The sequence below is a fragment of the Chiloscyllium punctatum genome, chromosome 9 (genome assembly GCF_047496795.1).
Source record: "Chiloscyllium punctatum isolate Juve2018m chromosome 9, sChiPun1.3, whole genome shotgun sequence".
In the NCBI taxonomy this organism is placed as follows: domain Eukaryota; kingdom Metazoa; phylum Chordata; class Chondrichthyes; order Orectolobiformes; family Hemiscylliidae; genus Chiloscyllium; species Chiloscyllium punctatum.
The window spans coordinates 68,115,964-68,131,368 of NC_092747.1; the positions used below are offsets into that span (position 1 = coordinate 68,115,964).

Sequence of the window (15,405 nt, forward strand, 5' to 3'; positions counted from 1 at the left end):
AGCGGAAAAGAAAGTCAGTCTCAAAACTTCTACGTCGAAAGCCTAATGCGTTTACTTTGTTCATATTATGAAAAACTCTTCCAGTGAAAACAAGACTCCACTATACATCAGGAACTCTGAATCTCTCTCATATAGAGAAAGTGAGGACTGCAGATGCTGGAGACCAGAGTTGAAAAATGTGGTGCTGGAAAAACACAGCAGGCCAGGCAGCATCCGAGGAGCAGGAGAATCGACGTTTCGGGCATAAGCCCTTCTTCAGGAATGACTGAAGAAGGGCTTATGCCTGAAACATCGATTCTCCTGCTCCTCGGATGCTGCCTGGACTGCTGTGTTTTTCCCAGCACTACATCTCTCTCATACTGTATGTAAAGTAAATCTTTATGGCTACAGAAAATCTACAAGTTAATAATTGAACCCCTTCAAACACATAGACTAAAACTCACATGATAATATTTCTAATCCAAACTTTAAAATAAATGATATTGCAACATGTATAAATCACACACGTAACATTATAGAGAAGAAGATATTAAAATATTTCTATGAAAGGTTCAAAAAAATCTTTCAATTGCTGATAAATATGCATTTTTTGTATTTCACTGGCTCAGTTGGATCAAGTGTCGTTCAACAGAAGGTTTGCCTCTAGCTATGATAATGCTGGGTGGTTGATCTATAAGTATTGCTCCTAATTTGTTCTAAATGATTATACTGGATAGACTCCACAGCCTTCCAATCAACCCTATACATCATTCCATCCCAGTGAACAGTGTTAAATAGCTGCCACACTCCATCTTGTTTATAAAAAAAATGGTGTCTTATTCCTGTCCCATATTTGAAGATATACCATGATAAGCACCATGGTACATTCCAGTAGTAGGATCTGGGCAAGAAAGATGGGGAACAGTGCAGTAAGCGATTATACACCATGTTCTAGTCCCACTTAGTATAAACTGCGTATGAAGGCTGAAAAGTTTCCTTTAAATTTCTACTTAAAATAGATATTTTCCTAATATTCAGTCAGTTCAGAAGGATTAAAAATGAGTTGTCAAACTCTTGGATATCAAAGCATTCATAAAATTAGCAGGACAACCTTAGTAAAAAAATTATAATTCAATTTTTAAAAAGTGGTTATGTTAAAGAAGAGATACTACAACTTTTTAGTAAGTGTTAATTAACATAAAGCCAATGCTAATTATCTTTAATTTACTTTACAGGGCTAGAGGACTTTTCCTACTTGATCAGTGTAATAAATATCGACGTTGCTTTCAGTGTCAACGACGTTTATCAAACATTGGCCAGTCAAATGTTTGGAACAGTACATTCATTACGACTGGAACAAATTAGTGAATTAACTTACTCCTAATACAATGGACAGTCAAATCCTATCAAAATCATGGGAATTCCCACTTTTCACAGTATCTGAATTAATAATGTTATCTGGTTCAGCATATTTCCTTTAGATTTTCATGGAACTACTTTTGCAAGGGAGTATATGTTGAACTGTTAATCACTTTTTGTTTTATCAAGTAGATTTTCCATCATTTTAGAATAAATCCATTTTGCAACATTGGCACTTCAATCATTTCTACTCTTGAACGCATTGAGGCAAACTCAATTTTTTTTTGCTTTGGGATCTTCAGATTTCATGTAATGATTTGGAGTTTTTCAACCCTTTATAAAGCTGCTGCAGTCTTCTGGAAGCATCCAATTTTTGTTGAAAAGATTTGGAACTGCCACTGAAATCTGAATGGATTAGCTCATCTTCAAATGAATTTTCATGTTAGTCCTGAGAAGTGCAATCTCTATCTGTAAATAGTATACTCTTGAAATGTAGTTTGGCTAAGTCAAACTCAGACTTTGGGCAGAAACCTTGGGATGACTTGGTTTAGTAAATGGTGGGCACATTCATTCCATATTTAATTCTTGTACACTGAAAAGCTTGACCAGTGCTTGATATTCCCCAACCCAACCAACTTCTAGCCAAGCCCTTTTTTGATGCAATTGCTGATAAAACCTTCTGTTGATTAGCTGAAATATATAACTTAATAAAAGGTTAAAAAATGAATAAAATATAGGATAACAATCTATAAGCACTATGGATGACATAAGCAAAAGTGCAAAACAAAACTGTACATGCTGCACATCTGCATTTTAGATTAGATTCCCTACAGTGTGGAAACAGGCCCTTCGGCCCACACCGACACTCTGAAGATTCACCCACCCCTACATTTACCCCTGACTAATACACCTAACACTATGGGCAATTTAGCATGGCCAATTCACCTGACCTACACGTCTTTTGGATTATGGGAGAAAACTCACACAGACATGGGGAGAATGTGCAAACTCCACGCAGACAGTCACCCGAGGCAGGAATTAAACCCGGGTCCCTGGTGCTGTAAGGCAGCAATGCTGAACACTGAACCACAGTGTATGTGGAATTCAAGGGGAGTGGAACATGAAGTTGGGATGAATTGAATAATGTTGGGGCATGTCAGCCCTCTACTGGTCGTTAATGCTATATAATGCCAATTGGAGTAGGGCTGCTACAATGCAGTGGCAAGCTATTTCTTCTCATTTACCAGGTACGGTAATTAAGTCAAATTTATATACATCTGATAACAATGCTAATTTTGGAATTTAGAAAGTGACATGGTATTCCTTGGCCATTCAAAGAAAGCAGAACCAGGTGAGCCCTCGCGTTTACAAGTTGAAGTCAGTCTCTTCAAAGTTACCTTACGGTTTAATGCAAACATTCAGAAAAAAAATGGGACAGACAGGCTTTACTTTTGTAAGGTGGGTAGCTTCTGAGGAACTTTGGAGCTGTGATCTGTAAATTTGCCCTGAGAAGCTGAAGACCAGCAATGTGAGGAGCAGTGATGGCGACTGCCATCTCTCAGCAGGGCTACCACTGGCACTGGCAGACTGGTGCAGGTGGATTGACCCACTGGACAATTCCTGCAGGCATAGTGCATATTAAAGGCAGATAGCAAGAACTGTCAACCCAATCTTCCTGGCTCTTCTTCCAAATTGCAAAGGGAAAGTAGATCCAGAACCAGAGGCATACTGTAGCAACAATGGCATCAAGACAGCCAGCCTTTGGTACAGCAAACCATAGAAAAATGCCAAATATACTGGCTGCACAGTCACATTCCATGATGGATCCAACCTGTTTTCTAGATTGGGGTGCAGTAACTCCAGGTGCTGAAGTGTCAATGCTAAAGGAGACTACCACTGTTGAGGGAAGCTTTCATCAACCTGTGTATGATTCTGCAGAAACAGCTGGTGTCTCATTGGATGGACATACAAAGTCCATGAATCTGAACATTACCATTGCATTGATCTTCTTCTGGAATTCTTCTTCCACAAGACCCATGTGCTGGATATCCCAGGCTGCAGCTTATTGGTGAACTGAGGAGGTGAACAATATATTGTTCAAGAGCGCTAGAGATTTTAGACTCTTCTACTTCTCCAGCCAGAGAGGTCTATTGGCTTCGGCAACCATTGCAGCGGAAGATATAATCGATTACACCCATGTGACCATGGATGCTCTCTTGGACTAACCAGCAGTTCATTAGCTGGAAGGGGTTCCACTCACTCAACATTAAATTGGTTTGTGAACACAAAAAGTGCATCCTACAGATGTTTGCCCATTCCCTCATAATGCGTAATCTATTCATAATTTCAAATGCTGCAGCCTTAGGAATGGATCCTTGGTACAAGATGTACCCATGTAAGCATGGCTAATGATGCAGGTGAGGAAGCCAAGGGTTTGATCTGAGCAATGATCGAGCAGGCCTTTTCTTTTTTTTATTACAATTCTGTTGCTTGGACTGTCTATAGCTCTGCAATATGCACAAGAGAGACTTTCCTTTACTATGAGGTGTTATGCTCTGTACAAACTCGCAGAGTATAAGGGGTGGCATGCATAAGGATTATTTGAATAACTGGCACTGCTCATCTGACAAGGAGGGTGGGAGGTTACAGAATAGGCACACAGGATGATAAGTCCCTGTAACAGAGATGTGCAAGAGAGTCCTATGGTTCACACTAACTTTCAACATGATACTTCTGACATACTTGTTCAATAAGAACTCCATGTTGGCTTTGTTTACATTGACATCACCTTATACAAAGCATTAACATTATACTTATACTTGACAGTTATTATTCACCATCTCCTAGCTCCCAGCCTCTCCACTGGCACTTTATGCACCATCTGAGGTGATGGGCAAACTCCATCTCTCCAAATCTCTTCAAATCAGGCAGGTGGGAGTGCAAGGTATACATTTGAACTGAGAAAAAACCATTCGCTACATCGACAACCCATATCTCAAAGCATAAATGCTATTAAATGAAGCAGCACAACTTTGATAAAAATAGCCTTTTAATATCAGCGCCTTGCCTGCTGCATCCAGGTACTGTTTCAAGACATGAGCTTCTATGGAATATGATCCCTGTACTTGGTGCTGAAGTCAAGGTAGGCTGCTGCCCTCCCTGCCCTGTGACTTGAGATAACTGTTAATGTTGTCCTCTAGAGAGCTCCAGCTTGATCGAGATTTTACACTCCTAGAGGCTCCCTCTTGGCCACTGAGGCTACTTGAGATTCTTTTGGCACTGACGGTGGGGTAGGGGATGCTCTATCACCACTCTCAGAGAAGTTCCCATTTGCAGCTAGAAGCTGATCCACCTATCTGCATTCCAGAAATGAAGGAGGACCTGGAAGGAGTGTGTTAAGTGTATGGTCAAGGCAAAGGTATGCAGGTCTGCCTACATCTTTGGCATTCACTGTGAGCAGGGCTAATCTAGCCCTCCATGAGTACCACCACTCATTGAGTGGAGGACATTCTGAGACATGGCAATACTCATGGCCTGGTTAGACATATCCATCATCCACACTTCAATTTGCATTGCCTCCAGCCCACCACCAGATATTCTCAGTGCAATTCCAACAGATTTCAGGTGGCTAACACTTGAGATCTATCATCAGCATGGGCCTCGCATCTCACAATTCTGTGGCTTTGGCTGTCATTGTCTCTATTAGATGTTCAGGTGCTTCAGGTTTGCACCCTGTAGGTGGTGACCCTGAATGTAAGTTATGAATTGGATATAAGAATCTGCAAAAGTTATAGGTTGGTTAAGTGAGTTGACAGAGGTGTGACAAATGGAGAACAATATGGGAAAATGTGAAATGATCCATATGGTAGGAAGAATAAATATCTAAATGTGATAGATTGCAGACCTCTGAGGTGCAGAGCAACCTTTTGCCCTCGTGCATGAAGCATAAATGTTAGTACTCAGGTACAGCAAGTACACAGGAGAGTTAATATATGGATTGCAAGAGAATTGAATACAAAAGTACAGAGGTTATGCTTACATTATTCAGGGCACTGGTGAAACCACATCTGGAATATTGTGCATTGTATTTGTAATTTTATTTAAGGAAGGAATACATTTTGAAGTAATGCAGAAAATGTTTACCAGACTAATAGCTGGAATGCAAGGGTTATCTTACAAGGAAAGGTTGGATAAGCTAGGCTTGTATACACTGGGGTTTAGTGGCTTAGGTGATTACATGTTTGAAACATACGTGATCCTGAGGGGTCTTCATAAGGTATAATTATAATTAGCTTTATTGTCACATGTACTCAAATGAGTACAGTGAAAAGTGTACAAGTCTCCGCTTACAGTGCCGCCTTAGGTACAAAGATCCCAACATACAGCTTTTTCAGTTACAGTTCTTGGAAAAATAGATAAAGAAGTCCAGCGTTGCAGATATTAAGAATGAATTATAAAATGGAGAAAAAAAAGTTCAGAACAATGGTCTTCTGATCCAGTCCATGCTGGAATCTAGCCTCCAGTTCTCACTGGGCCTTGACTCCAGACCACGCAGGGTTTCACCTCAGGGTTCACATGCCCAGGAGATCGCTCTGGTATCAACTCAAGGCTGAAAGGTCCATGCTGAGGCCATGCCAGGCTGAGAGACTGCCACATACTGCCTGAAGGCCAACATGCTGGGCTGCTGCTACACCAGCTGAGAGGAAACCACGCCGGGACAAGAGGCTTTCAAGCTGACTGCTATGCTGGGCCAAGAGACTGCCATGCTAGGACGGGAGGCTATCACACCAGGCCTGAGCTAAGGTGGGAATTCCAACGGCAAGAGTTCCGAGATTGCGAGGTCTGAGGTCAGGAAGCAAAAAGAGGACAAAAGACGAAAATGCATAGAAAGAAAAGCAATGGATGGAACGGAGAAGCTCCAGTTGAAGAGTCTTACTGTGCAGATCTCAAATGTAGCGATGTTTTCTCTTATGAATCAAGATCTGTTTACTGTCACTGTTTAAAAAAATCAAGGGTCATCTATTTAGAACAGAGATTAGGCAAAATTGTTTTGTGCAGAGGGATGAGGGTCCTTGGAACTCTCTTCCTGTAAGGGTGGCGGAAGCAAAGCATTTGAGTATTTTTAAATAGAAGTGAACAGATTGTTGGTAAACAAGTGAGTGAAAGGTTTTCAGGCTAGGCAGGAATATGGATTTGAGATTACTATGAGGTCAGTCATTAACTTATTGAACAACAGAACAGGCCTGAGGGTCTGGATGACCCATTCTTACCCCTGTTCATATGTTCACATGCAAATGTTGGTTCATTAATGTGAGTGTTTCTATCCTGATGGAGGGCGCCAAGGGAATGATGTATGAGGATTCTCATCCTCCTATTCAGAGATAGACAGCACTGTCCCAATCTCTACTGCTGCCTGTTACTATGGAGCATGGAACCACCTTCAGAAAACACAGTTAGTTAGTTATCTGCATATTCCCTCCTCCTGTCCATGACTGTTGCAAATATCTCTTAATTCACTGGTAAACATGACTTCAGAGTCTCATTCTTCTGACTTGTGACACATGGTTCAGTCTCCATTACTGTCTAGCAATACTGTGCTCCTAATTATCAGGCCTCCCTTCTGCAGGCATCAGCTCAAAAATATGAGCTAGAATGTCCTGTGGCAGAAGGAACACTGCATGTCTCAACTGTATCTCTGCTATATATCATTCTCATGGGATGTGGAAGACTCTACCAATGAAAGAGCAGAAGTAGTTGACCTGCTTGTGCATTACGTCCAAAACTGGAACCTGTCTTTTCATCAACTGATGCCTGCTAGTCCAGTCCATCACATGATTAGGTGGACCCTAGCGCTTCCATCTTGCTACTTGGCCAGCCACTTCATTCTAATTTAGCAATGGCTTTGGGTCTAACACTGAAACCTGAGAATTGAATTCTGCCTAATATGTTCAAAGTTAAATCATATTTGACACGTTTTTCCTTTTTTTTTTGTGAGCCATATTCTCACATATGATCAAGACAAGCAAGGTAAAAATGTACTCTGCACAGAGATTGATAAGGCCATACAGTTAATGTGGTCTACATGGATTTAAGCACAGCTTTTGAGAAGGTTCCACATGACAGACGGATTAAAAAACTCCCATGGGGTTCAGGGGAATATAACAAGTTGGATACAAAATTGGTGAATGACAGGAAATAAAATGTAACCACTGATGGATGTTTTTGCAAATGGAAGTTCGAAAGGGTTTTCAAACCTCTGTTCTAGGCCCTCTGACTTTTTGGCATGTTTTGGCACAATCAAGAGTTTGAAGACTGCATAAAAATCAATCAGGTAGTTCATAGTGTGGAGGATAGCTGTAGATTGTGCAAAAATATTGATGGGTTGTTAGGTAGACAAATGGAATTCAATCTGGAGAGGTATAAAGTGATGCATATGAGGAGACTGAACAGTGATTTGATTGAGATGTACAAATTGTCAGGTGCCTGGATTGTCTAGGTGGAAAGGGTGTATGTAACTGGCTCAGAGGTCAGTGTCTAAGGACATAGATCTGAAGTGATTGGTAGAAAGAGCACAGGCAAGTTGAGTAAAAATATTTTCACCGAAAGGATGGTAGGGGTCTGGAACTCACTGTCTTAAAGGGAAGTACAGGGAGAAACCCTCAACACATTTAAACAGTGTCTAGATATGCACTTAAGTTCCATAACCTGCAGAGTATTGGACCAGATGTTGCAAAGTTGGATTAGGTTGGATGGTTCATCTTTTGGCTGGCAGAGATGTGATGTGGCCTCTTTCTGTGCCTTAACATTTCTAGGATTTTATAGTAAGAGTCATCTATGGGAGTTAGGAAATATTGGGAAAAGTGCTGTAACAATTTTTCTCTGCCTATACAATTTAAAAGCTGTCTGAAAACATGAACTTAAAACAATTGTTATTGGAATGAATGGTTAATCAAGTTAACCCCAGCACAATTCAGAAAATGCATCATCCTCATCTGTGAAATGGAGAGCAGGTACAAAAATGAGATAGGCATGTTTCCTTGGCTTGCCAAAGGAAGCAGGATTAAGTTATTCCATAACTGAATGAAAATTAGTTTAATGAAACATCAGAGTAAATGGTAGACCCCAGCAAAGTTCAGATCTCACTTTTTAAGTAGTATTTGGCATTGCTTTTCTTTGTGTATTTCAGTTATGACTGAGGAAAGCAAGGAACTTTACTGTAACTAAAAAATGGTTATACACATAAAACAGAGGTTGATGAGAAGCTTCATAGATAATATTTTATAATTCATACTGATTTGTATCATATAGTGTACCAGTGTGCAGTTCTGTTTGTATGCTGTGCTGATTTATTTCGTGCTTACTTCCCACCTGTCCTAATATATCCTGGCTTGATGTAAAGTTTGTTTTGTTTTAGTAGCATTCCTCATTAACTATTTTTAGATGTTTTACCAAATTAAAATGCTGTAGAACCATTAGTTGTTGTTGATTAGAATTTTACATTTTCTCTGGTCACCACTTGAAGACATCTGCCAGAGAAGATGAGGAAAGGCCTGAACCAACGTCATGGTAAAGACTTATTAATGTTCCAAAAGCAATGCTTTAGGTTCCCTAAACAGTTGAAGATACTGTAAAGTTCTAATCAACAACAAGCAACAACAACTAACAGTTCAACAGCATTTTAACAAGATATATTAGGACAGGTGGGAAGTAAGCACTAACTAAATCCTCTCCTATATTTTCCACTGTGCAGGGCAAAGATTATTTTTGCGTATTATGCTCTTTATAGGTTGTTTTATTTCTACTAATTAGCTGAAAAGAGGCCATCTTAAATGGCAGAAAGTATGCAACAAAAGATATGAATAGCTTCTCTGTAACTTTTATTAACATAAATAATAGAGTAGGAACTACAAAGGGGTTTTCTTGAATTTTATACTGTATTATGATTTTGCACTGAAAAACGGCCACTCTTTGATTCAACTTCCTAAATAATAAGTTTTACTTAAAGTACAAAATTCTGGGAAAAAATGTTACATTATTTAAGTAAACATTATCCCAGTTGCATGATTAAATGTGGCAAAAGTTAAATACTTGTCAAATTGCTATTATTTTGTGTGTGTTTTAAATACTTTACTGTTCTGATTGTTAGTCATTTTGTGAGAAATCAATAAATCAATTTAAAAAAATTAAAATGTAATTTCTGTAGACTTTGTATAAATCTGTATGAAAATTACAGAAAAAAATAGACCTTGGGTAGGGTGCTCAAAACTCAAAGTCAATATTAAAGCCACTAAATGAACCTTCAGAGGGTCTTTGTAGAACATCCTTTAACCACCATGAGATCTCAACTCAAACTTAAGCTCTACATGAAGGATTTACTTTGGCAAATTCAATGTTAGGTATTCTGGCTACATGACCAGGCTAACTCCTGTGACATCCCCATAGGAAATGACATCACCAACCCAAGGAAACCTAAACACATAAATAAAATGCAGGCCATACCACCAGTGGTTCACCGGAGGCTCACTGATGACGTTACCTAGTATGGTGACACCCATAACTCAGAATTGCACGTATCAATGTGGTCTGGATGCTTGGCATGACAGCATGAATATGCATTTCACTATCTGGTATTTTGATCTCCTGATTGCAGATCAAGTGAAAGTGATTGAGCTTCACAGTATGATGCTGATACATGGTCCAAGTTTTGCTAGTGAGGAGTAGAGTGGGATAGACTCTACAGACTCATGTTTCTTTATTTCCAAACTGATGCTTAAAAAATTTTGCTTTTTGGCAATTCGTGTATTTGTCTCCGTGTCAGTATGGATAGCACAAGAGAGTGTGCTGCCAAAATAAGTGAACTTATCCGTTGCTGACAAGCTCTGGTCATGGTCTGCAACTCTTTAAAAAAATTCTTCAGCCCTTGATGTTGTGCCAGCCTTCTATCCTACTCTAAGATCAGAAACTTTGGGCTCATAACATGGATTTTCTGGAGCAGGTTGAGCTATTACTTTAGTTTACTGTTTGATGAGTACAGCTTTAATAGAGCACTGTAAATGGAAATTTGGAAAGGAAATTCACCACATTAACTGAAGAGGATTTTAAAAATTCTTCTACAGAATAAATAATGGTCTGAATTAGGAAGAGGATCATAGTGAGATCTGAGTTCTGATGTTCAAAGAAATTAAATTAGATAAACAAGGACATGATTGGTTTTAATTTCCTTCTTCAAACTGAGACAGTAGTTTAAACTAGCACCATGGAAATATTAAATGTAAAATTTAAAAACAGAAATTGCTGGAAAAGCTCAGATCTGGCCACATTTGTAGAAGGAAATCAAAATTAACATTTTGGGTCCACTGACCCTTCCTCAGAACTGGATTCGAAATGTTAACTCTAATTTATCTCCACAGATGCTGTCAGACCAGTGGAGCTTTTCCAGCAATTTCTGTTTTTGTTTCTGATATCCAGCATCTGCAGTTCTTTAAGGTTTTAAATATAAAACTTTGCTAGTTAAATGAGATATCTGCAATTTATTGTTAAGTGATATTTCTAAATTTGAGACCGTTATTCCTTAAACTACAACAAAAATGGCAAAGCAGTTGATCTGTTGTGGCGGTAAATGTGAGTGCTGGAGAATACCAGTGTGATTCACCGAAATCACATCTGCAGTTGGTATCTGCTGCTTGAGGAGCATCAGCTTGGAGTTGGTGAGCTGGGGTCTAAACTTTGGACACTGCAATGCATCAGGGAAAGGGAAAGCTACCTGGCCTGGAGTTTATGGTTAACAAAAATTTGTTGGTGTTCCAAATCTGGACGTCCCGACCATACCTGCCCCCAACTGTATCTGGCACCCACTATTTTCATCATAGAAGAGGGGGAAGGTTGGGAAGAATTTCACACACATTGTACATGGAGGAAGTAGAACATTTGACAGTGCAGCTACCCTCTGCACTGATTAAATCTTTCTGATAAAAAATATTTTAGACCACAACTCATAATACACATTACTTTTGGCAAAAAGTGCAAATATAACAGAGTGCTTGGAGAAACAAAAGACAAAAAACTGCGGATGCTGGAAGTCGGGACCATAACCAGGAATTGCTAGAAAATCCCAGCAGATCTGGCAGCATCTGTGGCGAGAAAGCAGAGTTAACATTTAAGGATCTAGTGTCTCTTCTTCAGATCCAAATTATTCCAAAAATTTATGTTTGTGTTTCAGAGTTCTTGGAATTCTCTGGTAATCTTTTGGGGAAGGTGGCTATCTTTGATAGAGCTTTAATAATTTTTACCAAGTGCCACTGAACATGAACAAATTTAAACATAGATTTGTGTCTAACAGCCAAAGGAGTTGAAGAATGGGGCCAGTGATCTTAGAAGATCATATATTTTTACCTTTTGTGCCTTGGGCACACTTGAGAGGATAGAGAGTGTGCAGATGAGGGGAAATGCGTACAGTGTGGCAAAGAAGCTATGAAATACAGATGGCAACTTCACATCTTCATGTCATAGAATATATGATAAGGAGCAACATGCATCCAGAGTCCAGGCAGGAAGACGACAACCAGGTTTCATCCTGAGGTAAGAGTTACCAATTGTAGAGGTCATATCTGGATATGACTGAGAATCAGGGTGTTACAGGTTAACCTGCAAATTGGTTACTGATATATAGACTATAAGACTTGGAGCAGAAGTAGGCTATTCAGCCTATCAAGTATGCTCTACCAATGAGATCATGGCTGATCTTATAACCCTCAACTCCACTTTCTGTGTTTTCCCCAATAACCCTTGATTCCTTTACCGATAGACAGATTTTCAATCTCAGCCCTGAATATGCATAATACAGGCCTATGTGATAAAGAATTCCACAGATTCACTACCCCTAGAGAAGAAATTCCATTGGGTGCCATGGTTAAAAAAAATCTGATACCAGTGACATTCGAGGTTACCATGTCCCTGAATTTTGATGCTGCTGGCCCTTTCTAGGAGTTGGTGAAAGATTTCCTCAGATATTATCTTTTCTCAGATTGGGAGCACATAAACTTCCCATGGATATAATGTCATAGGCACAGAGAGCCATGGGGTCTAAGAAATAGCAGGTCTTTCTCAAATTTGGGGGCTGTTGTATCCACATCCTAATAAGGGTACCAGAGTACCAGATCATCATCCTGACATTTCCATAAGCAGGAAACTCTACCATTCCTTGCATGTCCACACCAAAATATTCCTGAAATTACGTGCACATTGTCCTGCAAGGTAAGGGATTCATAGTTGCCTTAGGTTTTAGAGACACCAGATGTGGGCTATTTAGATTTGTTGCCATTTCCTTGGACATCTCTTCCCTGTCATGATGTCTGAGGGATCAAGTGGCCTGGAAGGATGAGTGAGTTGTGCTAGATAAGGAGATAATGAAATTTACATTTCAATTTAGAGAGCAAGTTCTGATAAAGGTTACTGCTTTAGCCTCTAACCATCATCTTCTCATGTAAGTGAACCCTTGTGTTCCCTCCTATACCAAGAACATTTTCTTAGGACTGGAGATGAAGGAAGGGAAAGATTTAATTGTGATCTTTGCAGATACCAGTGACATGGTAAGGACCGAGAAAGAGGTTCTGCTAAGGGAGTATGAATTACCTTGAGGCAAATTAAAAAGCAGAACCACAAATATCTCTTTGTTACAACTTGAGTTGCAAGCAATTTGGCAAACTTGTGTTTAAATACATTTCACCCTCGCCAATTTCTTTAACTCAACAAATGTCAGATGCCCCCTTTACCTCTGGAATTCATTTCCCTGATTCTGCCTCACATTCAATCTCTGTTTTGTTCCATCATTGGCAGCCTTGACTCCAGCCTCTAAAGCCTTCTTTGTAAAGCTTCATTCTCCCAAGAATCATCATTGAAAATTTCCTCACAGTTCCCCAACTGGCAGCTTTAACTTCACTGTCAGATGTTCCATCTCTGCACCAAAACAGGGATTCTTACCAATCGTCCACCCAAAAACTGGCTTATTAGGACAATCCCAAATGAGGTTCACCACAAAAGCAAAATATTGTAGATGCTGAAAATTGGAAACAGAAAAGGCTGGAAATATTCTTCAGGTCTGACAGAATCTCAGGATGAGAGGAAGCCCCAACACTTCAGATTTGTAATCTTTCATCAGAATGTGGGATCATAATAGACTTTAATCAAGCCAAATGGGGCAGGATGGAAAAAAAAGATAAGGCATGTAACCAAATTTGAGGCAAGATAAGTTAGATGCAAAAGATTTCATGGTACAAAACCAACAGGAGTGATAATGCAGTATGTGGGGAGATATAAATGTTAGAGCATAAAAAAAGCAGGAGTTGGCCATTCAGCCCCTCAAATCTGACTTGACATTCTATAAGCTCGTGGCTGATTTGCCCAGGGTTCAACTCTTCTTTCATGTCAGTTCTTCATGGCCCTCAACTTCTGTTATTTTAAAAAGCTCTATACCTCCTCTTTAAATACTTTCAGTCTCCACATTCACTAGAATAGAGAACTTCACACATTCACTATCCTCAGAGTGGAAATTCCTTCATATCTCAGTTTTCACAGTGTCCCCTAACTACCTCCCCCAGTCTGAGATTCTTCCACTAGTGGAAACACCTTCTCAATATTTATCCTGTCGAGCCATTCAGGAACTTGCATGATTAAACAAGATCACCCCTCATTCTTCTAAACTCTAATGAATAAAGGCCAAACCTCTGTAGCCAATCTTGTTTAAAAAACATCATTGTTTAACAGAATTTTTTAAAATGGAATCCCTACAGCATGGAAACAGGCCACTCAGCCTAACTAGTCCACACCAACCCTCCGAAGATCATCCCACCCAGACCCTATCCCTGCATTTCCCATGGCTAACCTACACATCCCTGAATGCAATGGGTAATTTAGCATGGCCAATCCACCTAACATTTCATCTTTGGACTCTGGAAGGAAACCGGAGCATCTGCTGGAAACCTACACAGATATGTGGAAAATGTGCAGACGCCACGCAGTTGCCTGAGAGTGGAATTGAACCCGGGTCCTTTGCGCTGTGAGGCAGCAGTATTAACCACTGAGCTACCACACTGCCTGCATTTGTCCCAGGAATTGGCTTTGTCAATCTCTGTTCAACTTCCTCCAAAGCCAGTATACCTTTTCTTAAATACAGAGGCCAAAACAGTACACAGTGTTCTCAGTGCAGCTTCAACAAAATCCCATACAGTTGTGACAAAACTTCCTTATTTTAAATTTCCAAACCTCTAGCAGTAAGGTCCAAAAATCCATTTCCCTTCTTAATTACTTGCAGCACCTGCACACCAATGTTTTGTGCTTCATGCACAACAGCCCCATGGATCCCTTTGTGATGCACTTTCTCAAAGTTTCTATTTAAATAATTTGATTCTTCTTACCAAAGTGCATGATCTCACACTGTCCCACAGTAAACTCCACCTAATTGTCCAATCAATCAACTTATTTATATCCCCTTTCAGATTGTTTATGTCCATATTACAACATGCCCTCCCACTTCTTTTAATCATCAGTGATTTTGGAGACAACACATTCTGCTCCCTCCTACTAGTCATTAATAAGAAAATAAATAATTAAGACTTTAGGACTGATCCTTGTTGTACTCCACTAGTTACATCTTTTCAACCTGAAAAAGGACTATTAATCCCAACTTTCTCTCTCCTGTGAGTTAACTAATTTTCAATCCTTTACCCCAATACCATGATCTCCTTTGTACATTTACCCTCAACTGCATCTAGAAATTCAAACTGATTTCCCTTTATCAATTATGCTTGTTATATCCTCAAAGAATCCTTGTATCTTGTCAAATATGATTTCCCTTTCCCTCTGACTCTTCTACTTCACTAACATTTTCTAAATGCTCTTCCTTGATAATGAATGACAGCATTTTACCAATGACAGATGCTAGGCCAAATGAAATATCTTTTCTTAATTTTGTCTCTTTTTTTTGAATGGGGCTTCACATTGGTGATTTTCCAACCTAATGGAACTCTGCCAGAATCAAATGAATTCTGGAGTATCTTGATCAATATCTCC

General features: G+C 39.6%; 1 protein-coding gene across 1 annotated transcript in view; it reads left to right on the forward strand.

Annotated features, from left to right (window-relative positions):
* Positions 1-9,472, forward strand: part of LOC140481479 (coiled-coil domain-containing protein 81-like) — a 114,940-nt gene extending 105,468 nt beyond the window's left edge. Inside the window, exon 15 of the mRNA XM_072577734.1 lies at positions 1,215-9,472. Within this exon, the coding sequence (XP_072433835.1) occupies positions 1,215-1,344 (130 nt within the window). The 3' untranslated portion in view covers positions 1,345-9,472. The remainder of the gene's footprint in view (positions 1-1,214) is intronic.
* Positions 9,473-15,405: the final 5,933 nt, after the last annotated feature.